We start from the raw sequence: 12539 nt of genomic DNA, 5'->3' as shown, positions 1-12539 counted from the left end.
ATTGAGTAGCACCTTCCAGCCCTGTCTGTGGGCTAACTGTGGAAAGGGTCTTAGACAAAAGGGCCCGCAATCTGCCCACACTGTTATTTAGGATTATGACTAAGCTAGACCCAGAGGCTGTCACATATAGGACAAGCCTCTCATTATCAGCAAAAACCATGTAAATGGTGGTGAACAGGCTGAAGTGACTCTGACAGTCACTGCCCTCCTTGTTCACACTGCAGAGGCCAGTAGGAACATAAAGGAAGGGATGATGGGGAAGAGAATCAAATTAATTTAATCATGAGGCAGACATCCGCAACTTTAAGTAAAAACCTAATGATACAAGGCCTTTTGATTTTCCTAATGTTTCCTAGGGTAAATCTTAGTTCTGATCTGTAGCTCAAAGGAAGATACTAACCTCTTCTATCGTCTCATCCTGCGGAGTGGCAGCACTGTCGTCAGAGTCCTTCTGTGAGCCGGCGTCTGCACTCTTACGCACTTCTCTGCTCTTCTTGTGCTTGTGGGCAAGCTTTTTCACATGCCCATCTGCCTTTCCACTGCTGAGACGCCTCACAGGGCTGGTGAGCCACTTCCTCAGGGTATTACCTGGACGCTTGGGACCTGGAGAACTCTGTGCCCCAATCATATGGGGCTGCAGTGATGTGACTGAAGCAGGAGGGCTGGCATCATTACTTGAGACAGAGAGAGAGTCTAAAAGAGCAAAGGAAGAAATTGTGGTTTTAACAAAATGTCCGGAAGATCACTGTGCACCACAGTATAGTCTTGGAAAGAAAAAAAAGTCCAAACCAAATACTATTTGAGAAGAAAATATTATAAGTCCCAACAAGATGCTACTTTCACACAACTTAAAAATTCTTAAGGAACATTCTTAGGAACTTGCTTTTGTTTTTAACTTAAAAATATGAATGACAAAGAATAGGTACTCAATTGATAATGAACAATGATAGTCACAGTGGTATCACAGTACATTTATTTATGCCCATTTTCTTTGCCAACACATAAAGGAGAAAAATTCTCAAAAAACATAAAATGTTATCATAAATGCTGAAGGAAATATTTAGTCTAGTCTGACCTGGTTGAAGATGATATATTATTAGCCAACTGACTCACCATCAGTAAAGTGAGAGACGATAGTACTCTGCGGAACAGGGTTTGATTTATATCTATTAGACCCAGTTTCCTTTGTGACCACAGAATTTACAAGGTTATCAAACAACTAAGTATGTTGCCAGTGTCTAGGAAACAAAGGGAAACTAAATAAGCTTGGCTTTATTAAGTCTATGTTCTGATGAAATCTGTAAAACAGCTCAAGAAGAATATGATGAAGTTCAACACATGCAATATAGCATCATAGCAGAGGCTATTTGGTACAATCCTAATTTTACAGATAAAGAAACTAAGGTCCAGGGAAGTTAAAGAACTAAGGACACGCATGAAGAAAATGTCAGAGATGGCATTTGAACCCAGGTCTTCCAAATTTGGAAACACTGCTCTTTCCTCTGAACCACACTGTCTTCGTTTTAATCCATGGCAGAGCTGGTAGAAATTAATAAAAAAAAACCCTTCTGAAACCAATAACTCAGTAATGAAAAAATATCCTTCCCAAGAAAGCCTCCTCTTTTCAAAAAGAAACAAAAATACTTGTGAAAGCAAGAAATTCTTAAGTAATTTATCCTCAATAACAGAAAATCATATCACAGAAAATATTCTCATCAAATTTCAAAAGCTAATTATTTCCTGTTATGGTAAGTCCATAGTCTAATCATTTTTTAACAAAAAAAGTGACCAAAATTTAGGCGACACCTCAAACTTTGTGTTTCTACAATGTTACTTTGTGATTTGAAAATTAAGAGCTCAAATGGCTTTTTCCCTAACTCATGGCCCAAGGTTTTAGCCACAGTTCAAACAAAATAAAATATTTTGCTTTGTAGGTCTGGGCCAGCGAAGTAGAATATAATAATTATATTTCCTCTTTAATCTTTTCTATGTCTTGAGAAAGAATAAGTAGAAATATTTAAAGGCCTTTGAAAGTAGTCCTTTACACCAATACTTGGATTAGATGTATTTACCTCTGCTGCACTAGAGGCCTTTATGGTCTTCAATGAAAAACAAGAGAGTTAATCCCTCCCCAATCTTGTGATTACATGTATATAGAACCAACAGTACTTTCCCACCAGCATTCCAGACACTGGGACTAGACAATGGTTCCCCTTTTTGCCCAATCTATGAAGTGTCAGGTAGAGAAGCCTTCATCAGCAAAGGGTATAATTTTCTATAAACAGATGATGTATTTTGAGGATGATCACCATTAAGCTTAAAATCTAGCTTTTTTCCCAGGCTCCATTAACAATTCACACAGAGTTCATTTTTAGTTTTCTGTGTTATTAGTGATTCTATGAATAGGAATAACTGGAATCCAGAGATTTCAAGATACAAGCCATGTTTAGTCAAGTTAATAACTCTTTTGCATAATTAAACAGAAAACAGTCAGATATTACAAAATATCTAAAAATTTGTTTTTGTCAAATGTGATGACAATTGAAATGGCAGTAGGAGAAAAAAAGTATTTCAATATTCAGAATACTAAATTAATCACTCATTAATTTACTCAAAAAGTATTAGAGAGATGACTAGGTAAGAAGAATATTTCTAGGTACTGGGGGTAGTGGTGGCAAAATGAAACACAGTTCCTAGGTTCAAGGAGTTTATAATCTAGGAGCAAAGACAATTTAAAATAATCATATCAGGAAATATGAAAAATATTAAAAAGTCAAATGTTACATTTATATGTTCAAAAGAAGGAAGGATTCCATCTTTGTTAATTAGGAGAAAAGATGAGGAAAGTTTCATGAAGGAGATAACAATTGAGCTGGGTCTCATAGGAACTGGAATTAAGTAAACAAAAGTTAGCTACAATTGCAACATGTCAAAAGAATTGTTATTTATGCATTTATTCCTAAATGTATTTAATCACCTGAATTCTATGTCACTAGATATTTCAGCAAATACTAAACAGTTACTATATGTAAGGTACAGTTGTGCCAGGTGCTGTTGATATCAGGGCAAAACAGAACAGCTTCTCCCTGGATGGGTTTGATTTTACTGGGGAGGGGAGAAGAGGGAGGGACAGAATACAATATATACACAAGTAAATAAAAAAATTATTTGGAAATACTAAATGATTTCAAGAAGTAGAGAACACTAACAGTTGGGGATGAGGGTAAAATCAGGAAAGGTTTTGTATGGCACCTAAGCTGTGATTTAAGAAAGATAATGATCCTAAGAAATGAGGAAAGAGTACATTCCACACATGGAGGCCAGACTGCACAAATCATGGAGGTAGGAGATTGAGTATTTTGTCTAGGAAGCAGGAAGTATACTTTGGTTGGAATAAAGACTCTAAATAGAGAGAAATAGGGAACGAATGGAAAGTAACCAATTGTGTAAAGTTTTTAATGTTGGGCTAAAGATATTTTATACTATAGGCAGTAAGGAACCACTAAAGATTTGTGAGTAGAGAAGTTGAGTCATTTACAGATCATGTAATGATATTGAAGATTTAATATTATATTAAATATAATAATAGCTAACATTATATAGCACCCACTATATACCAGGCACTGTGCCAAGTTATTTAATCCTCACAACAATATTATGAAGAGCCATTATTATCTCCTATTTCTAAATAATAATATTAATAATATATGAAATTAAACATAATTTGTAAATTATACATACATGTACATGTTTAGATGATAATAATACTTACCTCACAAGATTGCTGAGGTTCAAATGATAAAATAAACGTAAAGCAATTTGAAAAGCCTAAAATGTTTATGTTAGCTGTTATTATATCAAGTAAGACAATATTTGTAAAGCATTTAGCACAGTGCCTGCACATAAGAGGTACTTAATAAGTGGTTGTTCAATGCCCTTTTCTTATGCTTTGTTGGTATACTTTGAGGAAACCTGGATTACCTCCATGGCATAAAGAGGTGTTAGAACAGGATCTTAATGGAGGCCATCCCAATTGTCTACATTAAATGTCTTGATAAGTAATCAAAAAGCTAGCTGTACTAATGATGAATGTTTACACAGAGTTTATAAAACATTTACAATAGTAATTGCATCTTCAATTAGGTTTGAAATCAATGGCAAATATGCTATTTCAATGTGCCATTAATTAAATTCAAAGGATCCTTTGTTGTTGGGAGGGGAGTATATCAAAGAACTTTGTAGAACTTCCAGGGAAAAGACGAAGTTGACTCCCTGTGACCCCCATGCAACATGGGCACTAAAACTATTTTCATGAGCTGGACCCTGCAGCCAAGAGAAGGGTAGGGAAGTTCTTTGGATCAAAGAATGAATTGCAGGTCTCCTTCTTTGGAAGGACGCATAATCATCATCCCCTAACTTGAAAAATGTTTATAACGTTCTGCAGACAGTTCGGGTATTTGTGCAATGCAGAATGAAGGACAAGAGAAGTCCTCCCAGCAGTCTTGAGTCTGGTCTTGTTGGGGAAGGGTGCCCTGACTTAAAGAACTTGTACCCATTCCCGTTCAGCTGTTCAGACTTTTGTTCACTGTACTTCAGGAGGTGTGTTTGTGAGACATTTCCTCTTCATCTGGCAGGACAGGAATAGTAAACAGATTCATGGCCTTAAATGTTCCAGCACATTACTAGAAATGGCACCATGGGTCAAGGCCAGTGGCTAACTGGAGCTGTAGGCTGAATGTATGTGATCCTGGAGCACTGCAATGCTAAAGGAAATAGAATTTATTGTTTTGGGTCCCAGGTGGCACTTTTTCTTAAACTACATATGGAGTTTTATTGGTATACTTATGGTTAAGAAAGAAGCTATCAGTAATGGGTGATTACTAAGTCAGGGTAGGAGATTAAGAGTTAAAATTATTCTCTAAATTTTCTTTTTTTTTTTTCTCCTTATGAAAAATTCATTGTTAGATGAAAAAGAAAAACATAGGGGAAGTGGGGAGAATACAGAACTTGGAATGAAGACAGTTCTGCATAGGAAGCAAACATTTCTTCTCTCAGCTCTCAGTTCAACATGCCACAGTTTGGCCCTTGATCACCCCTAAGACAGTGCTATTCCCTGTTATTCAGTCATTCAGTCACATCCAACTCTTTGCTACCCTATGGGCCACAATACTGTCTTTGATGTTTCCTTGGCAAAGATAGTGGCGTGGTTTGCTATTTCCTTGATTAAGGCAAACAGAGGTTAAGTGACTTGCCCAGGGTCACATAGCTAGTGAGTTTCTGAACTCAGGTCTTCCTGACTTTAGGCCCAGCATTCTATCCATCGAGCTATCTAGCTGATTCCTAAGCAATTCAATTCACCAAGCTGGTAAAGGCATTGCATAGGGGCCCGGGGTTCATATGACAAAGATGTTTACAAGCTAGAAAAAACAATATACCAATTAAAATGTTTTCAGATTTGGATTAATTAAAATAGTTCAATTTAAGATGGAAACTTTTTTTCACTTTAAATGAAAGAGAAAACTGGGGATTAAATACGGAAAAAGTGTATAACTCCCTCCCAACTTTTTTTTAAGCCATGTTGAGAATGGTTCTTCTAAAATGGCAATCCTTTAAAGGAAATTGGAATTGGGAAGTATGATTTAAAGGTTGGGCACACAAACTGGGTTTTATTCTTGATTCTTCTGAGAGCTGTGTAAGCTCATTTGTATCATAAGATACAGATCCTTAATATGCTCCATTAAGAACGCTCACACAAGACTCAGCCACTAGTTAAGAGACCACAACTGTAGATAATAGCTCAGTTTTCATGCTTTCTACTTTAAATGTACAGATTGGTACTTTAAAATATGGTTCTGCAGCCTGATTTCCTCTGGGTGTGTTTTTAAGGTGTTATCAAAAGATAAACTACCAATATTGCATTGACTTCAGAAACAGAAAGAGGCAAGGCACAATTTAGACTCATTTCAAATATTGATGGAATTTCCTGACAAGCAGGATGCTTGAGTTTGAGTCACTATTTATTCACCTCCCCATAATCATCATTCTGACTAATAATCTGAGCTTATATCCCATATGAATAACAAAATAAACCTCAAAGTTTCACCCTCATTTCTAAAAAAAGAAATTATCCAGGTGTTCAAATGAGTAATTTTATTCCAAACTGTTGATCTATTTGAAGTCTCAAGAGCTTTAATTAAAATCCACACTATCATAAATGAAGTACAGCCAAATGGACCATTTTAGAGTTCATAGGGAGACCATGCTACGATTCTGCTATAAAAAGAAAGAAAAAGAGGAAAAGAATGGGAAAAAAAGGACAAGCATCAGGGATCCCTGCCCTTCGGCCCTGAAGGATAAGGTTTCAGAGAACATACACAAAAAACTCTGAAGCCATTGGAGGAAGGGAGATTTCTTTCTATTCCCAGTCCCTATTCCCAAGTCTGAGACATCTGTGATTAATAACAAAGACTTAAAAAAAATTTTTTTAAATAATAAATTGACCATATCCTGCTAGTTGATAGCTAGGAAAGATTTTTAAGCTTCAATTTAACCCTATCAAAAGAGTTTTCAAGTTTAAGATGTTTTATAGAGAGCTATAAAGTACCAAATGAAAAAAAATAGATTATAATAACAGTAACACTATTTTAATTTTCATTAACAATTACATGGATATAATCCAGTGCTGAAACTTGAGACTAATTTAGCTGCCTTTTTCTATCTGTCTTTGCAACAATGAAGCATATGCTTCAATACATGGGAAAGGTCAGCAGAAAAGGCAAGGGAAAAAAAGCCTATCAATGGTTCAACTGAAAGATAAATAGCATTTTGCTGACTGGTAGCCTCAAGGAATAGCCACAGTCAAGGTTCACGCTGGGGAATGGCTGGTGAGAGTGTCATATCTTCCTTATAAATAATAATGCTATGACAGGGATTGTTCATATGTCAGCCAAATTCATACATATGGAAGTAATACAAATAGCAATATCATGTATACATTAAAAACTGGAAGGATTTTCCAATCATATCTGTTTTAAGTTCCAATTCGACCCTAGACATTCTTTCTTGAGATGTCTCTGCACCCTAGGTTCTAGCTAGTCAAATTTAAAGAAACATATTCTCAATGAAATGTTTTGCTGATTTCTCTATTTACTTCAAACAGGATCAGCAGGATACTGAGACCAGTTCAATTCAAATCAGTTCAATTCAGTTAAGGAACATTTAAATCTTTACCATGTATAAGACACAGATTTGTCAGGCAGAAGGTTAATGGAAAATCCTAGTTATTAAGTACTAAAAGGAATGATCATTTGTAGCAATGGCTCTTTGCTGAAGCCCTTCGACTCTAAATTTTAATTTCAGAAAAATATACTTTTCTGAAACCAAACATAAAACAGCTATTTTGTTATACAGCTAGGACCTGATTAATGTGAATAATGAATCCAGTTAAGTGGTCACATTATTAGAATTCTCACTGAATATTTCCATTGGGCTGGAACCAATTATCTTTTCATAATTATATCTAGTGTGAATCTGAATCCATGAGACCTCTTCAGGGGATTTAATATTCACATCACATGGACATAAGTAGTAGGCTAGTGGACTATTGGGGTTCAGAACCAGATAGCTAAATAAGATTAAGTTTGCCAGTATACCTGATACTTGGAAAATAGTCATTATATGACAATATCTCTTGATGTAGAGTAGCACATTATACTTCTGGATAGCTTTAAGTTTTAACAAAATGTTGGTGCATCAAACTTACATTTGACTCTGCAATTTCTACTCATAGCTTAATGGTTCTGACTTCTGAGACAAAGTTAAAAAAATAAGTTTAATCCTTCTATTGTGTCAGTCCTTCAAATACTTGAAGATAGTTATCAGACTCCTTAGGAAATTATAATGTGGTTGCTCAAAATGAAAAAAAATTCTCTATCTAGAGTCTGATGAATCCAGGGTACAAAGGGATCACTAGTTACTTACTTTTAAACATTATGCTTCTAATAATAGAGCACAGAGAGATTATTTTATTGGCTAACATATCATGTTGTTGATTCATATCGAAAAGTTTAAAGATAAACTACTGAAAAATCACGTATCTTCTATCTTATGCATGTGAAGTTGATTTTATTTCAAAACAATCACTTGAATTTCATCTCAGCTCAATGATCTAGTCCATCAAGTTCTTTTTCAATCTGTTCATTGGTTATTCTTCCCAGATTTTTGTCACTTTCAAATAAGAAAATTCCTCTATCCAAATCATTTGACAAAAAATAGAAAGAAACTCTCATGTATCTCAAGAACTTGTAAATAAAGTGGGTATCCTTTGTTTGGGTAAATGGCTGAACAAATTGCAGTATATGGAATGTAATAGAATACAACTGTAGTTAGTGTAAGAGATAGATATCTGAAAAATAAGAAAATCATAGGAAGATCTGTATGAAATGATACAGAGTGAAATAAGCAGAACCAAGAGAATGGCATAGATGATAGTTACAAAAATATAGCACTAAAGGACAGTTGAATTGTGATTTAATTGTAATGAATATTTTGGATGCTAAAGGAATAGATGATGAAACAGACTTCCCTCCTCTCAAGAGAGGAACTATAGGCATGGAATGAGCTATAACCATCACTCTTCTGGTTATTTTGCTTAGCTGTTTTTCTTCATTACTGAAGAGGATTCAAAGTGGGGTGGTATATTTCAGAAACTGATTGTAGTAAATGGTATCAATAAAACTTTAAAAATAAACATAGCATGCAACCTAATTGTGTGTGTGTAAACTTGTATGAATAGCATTCCTCTGAGCTGCTTCTTACTTTCCTACACATCTATTAAGAATCTAAGTTGGATAGCAAGTTCTTAGTATATTTACCAGTCTTCTTAGACAACTCTCTCTCTTCCTTCTCATAGGAAGTTTTTCTTTGGGTCTTTAAATTTTTTTTTTTCTCAAGAGCTTTCCTTTGTTCTTGGATAGACTAAATAAATTCCCTTATAGAATTACAGTTCCTGGTTTTAATTCATTTTTTTTTCCCCTGGGAACCATCTGAAATCTGCTCTTTTGTAATTTAAAATGCTTGTTAACTTCTTAATACCAAGTGCTGCCCTTAATACCCTGTGCAGCTTATCCTATTTTTCAATAAAGAACATACTCTAATCATGAGTCCCATCCCAACAATTCTCAGTGATATTTGTGAGGTTACTGTGTTAAATTTTCCTTCTTTCGTTAGATTGTTAGTTCAGTTTCCTTGTTACTCATACTCTGTATATTTATTTGAGTAAAGACATCTGGGACCATAGAGTTTATTGTTGACTTCTTTTTTTAGATCTATGATTCTTGTGGATTTCTGGATATTGTAAGGATGATAATAGAAAATAAATTTAGAGATAAGAAGTAGAGAAGCTGGCTTGAGAAAGAATTGGAGTTTCAAACAGAGCTGAGACAGAGTGTCAAGTTTCAAGTCTAATAGTTTTCCTGTGACAGTTACTCTCCCTGGAGTGGCAGTTGGTCTCTGGCAGTTGGCAGAGTCACAGAGACTCTCTCTCTAGGTGCTTGGAGGAGATGACTTCTCTCTCTCTCTCTCTCTCTCTCTCTCTCTCTCTCTCTCTCTCTCTCTCTCTCATAGAAGGAAAGAAGGGAAAGACCTAAAGGAGTTTAGCGTTTTCTTTTTACAACTTGTGAAACACTATTGACTACCCATTATTGTATTTATAGATTGTTTTAACTCTGAGAAGACCAAAGAAAGACCTGGTCTTTGGTTTGGACTCTGAGTCTGTTAAGGCTCAGAGTCCTAACTTGGTTCTTGTTGAGACTCAACCAGCTAGCTTTTGTTATTTGTTATAACTTGGAGGTGAAGTTAAGAATTATAAGGATAATAGTGTTAGTTTATTTAGAATAGTAAAAATTTGGGTTAGTTAGATCAGGAAGGATCAGTGTAGCCTGTGAAAACAGGAGAAGTGGTTCCTTGCAGAACCAGGGAGTTTTATTTGGGTGGAGTTAAAATCCCTTNCTCTCTCTCTCTCTCTCTCTCTCTCTCTCTCTCTCTCTCAGATAGAAGGAAAGAAGGGAAAGACCTAAAGGAGTTTAGCGTTTTCTTTTTACAACTTGTGAAACACTATTGACTACCCATTATTGTATTTATAGATTGTTTTAACTCTGAGAAGACCAAAGAAAGACCTGGTCTTTGGTTTGGACTCTGAGTCTGTTAAGGCTCAGAGTCCTAACTTGGTTCTTGTTGAGACTCAACCAGCTAGCTTTTGTTATTTGTTATAACTTGGAGGTGAAGTTAAGAATTATAAGGATAATAGTGTTAGTTTATTTAGAATAGTAAAAATTTGGGTTAGTTAGATCAGGAAGGATCAGTGTAGCCTGTGAAAACAGGAGAAGTGGTTCCTTGCAGAACCAGGGAGTTTTATTTGGGTGGAGTTAAAATCCCTTAGAGTTAGAAATCCTTTTTATCTTTATATTTTCAATAAATCATTTATTTTTCTATAACAAGAGTCTCTTTAGCATCCTTGCACCTGGCCCTGAAGAGAAGTTCACTTATGAGCTTCACTTCACTGATATAAACTGAAAATACCTTGTAAGCACAGCAAGCGGAGTATCTAAATCAGTTTATAATCAATAATCAACCCATTGCCTATATTAGTTCAGTTTCCTTGTTACTCATACTTGAAGGAAGGGATTGCCTTTCAACTTGCATTTGTATTCACAGTGTTTGACACATAGTAAAAGCTTAAGAAATCCTTATTGACCTGGCTTTTAGACCTACCTGCACTATAAACCTGAAGAGGAATATTTTCCTTTTTAGCATTATATTAATATAAAAGCTTTAGATTACAGGTATTAAATATGCCATTGGGTTTACATGGCCCACAACATCTCAGAGTTCTTTTGAATCAGATGAAAATATATATCCTGAGTTGAACGTGTTGGTGGATTAATAAAAAAAGAAATATATAAACGTGTGGTTTTCCAAGTCACTATGTGGCCTGCAGGGATCTCTATGTATGGCTTAGTGGTACAATTTGTATTTCACATCACTGCTTTTGATTCTTTTTCAAATCTTAGGTATTACTAGTTTGATGAAGGGGTGTGGGCTCCACCTTATAGCTTAAAAGGTTGAATGAGGCGTGGCCTTTGCAAAATTTCCCTTAATTCCAACCCCTGCTCACTGTTCCTGCGCTGATTTTAGACTAAATCTTTTGGTTTAAAACATGGTCTTATGGTCTCCAGAGCATTATTAATAAAATGCAATCTTATCCATGTGGGATAGCCAGTTAGCACCAGTTAGATACCTGGTTGGTTGTCACATAACATAGGGTAGGTCCCTGAGAGAAGAGAGCACACACATTTTGGAAGGTAGCAAGGAATCATGTAGAGTACCATGATGGCACCTGGGCACTTGGCAGAGCAAGACAAAAGGAGCTGAAAAGCATGATGGGAGAGTGTCAAAAATAGAATTCCCCACTGTTTATGTGGATGAATGTGCAATGTGGATTCTTTAAGGTGCTGCTATCTGGATGATTCCGACAGCAAGGCAGTCATGATCTTTGCCTTTCAAATGTGAAGTAAATGTGACAAGGAAAAGAGAAGTGCCCCTTTTATCCTCTGGCCTTGAGGAGAGACACATCAGTGTAGATCAGTTTACTCAGTAATTAAGAACATATGGTCACTGGAGCTTGTGAAAGCACATTGGAATGGTCAAGCCTGCAGTGCTCAATCAGAGTACTCCTAACCACCTGAATTCACAAAGGACTCTGCCTTTAGACAATCCATCTCTGGTTGACACATGAATGTACAGTATAAGTCATTCTACTCATCTCCCCAGTGACTCTGGTAAGCAAGGGCACAATACCTATCTTTTGGGGAGGCCTCAAATAGGAAACAGAAGTTTTCCAGGCTTAGGTGGGTCTTATTAACAAAAGAATTCCACTACCATACCATATTTAACCATTTAATACTTTGAATAATAGGTCCAAGATTTGTAATGTATATTTTTAATAAAATCATTCTTTTCCCTTAGCATTATGGGTTTTTCTCAAAGCTGCTTTATCCCTAGCATAATTTCTAAGGACAGAAAATGCTGGCAAAGACTTCATTGCAAAATATGACTGTGTTAACAAAACACACTTTTCCTGGACTTCTTTTTGATTGTGTCACAAGATGGAAAGATGCATAACTTTAACAGAATAAGTAGTTGGGAACTTGTCTTTTAGTCCAGATTTCTTTCCTTTCTACACTCACCTCTTTTTCTTTCATACATGGAAAGAAACAAAAACAAGAAAGCTTATTCTGTGCATGGTTGTTCTCACAGTTGAAGAGAATGTGTTGTTTGGATTTCCAGAATTCATCTAATAGAGCTCCAGAAAAAAGAATTCAAAATTCTGAGTGATATCTGAATATGATTTGATAGTAAAAAATTGGAGTCTTCTTCTAGATCACTTTTCCTACTTTTAAAATAAGAATTACTATCTTACTAGAACTTAGTATAGAATTTTATTTTGTAAAAATAAAAATTTGAAGGACTATTAAATAAGT

At 35.6% G+C, this 12539-nt stretch overlaps 1 protein-coding gene across 1 annotated transcript in view; it reads right to left on the bottom strand.

The window, feature by feature from the left end:
- Window positions 1-12539, bottom strand: part of TRIO (trio Rho guanine nucleotide exchange factor) — a 515315-nt gene that overhangs the window by 50129 nt on the left and 452647 nt on the right. The window contains exon 35 of the mRNA XM_044665522.1: window positions 401-693. Coding sequence (XP_044521457.1) covers window positions 401-693 — 293 coding nt within the window. The remainder of the gene's footprint in view (window positions 1-400; window positions 694-12539) is intronic.

This window comes from Gracilinanus agilis, chromosome 1 (genome assembly GCF_016433145.1).
Source record: "Gracilinanus agilis isolate LMUSP501 chromosome 1, AgileGrace, whole genome shotgun sequence".
Taxonomy (NCBI): domain Eukaryota; kingdom Metazoa; phylum Chordata; class Mammalia; order Didelphimorphia; family Didelphidae; genus Gracilinanus; species Gracilinanus agilis.
Note: the sequence above shows the minus strand (reverse complement) of the source record. Positions and strands in the feature narration are given on the sequence as shown.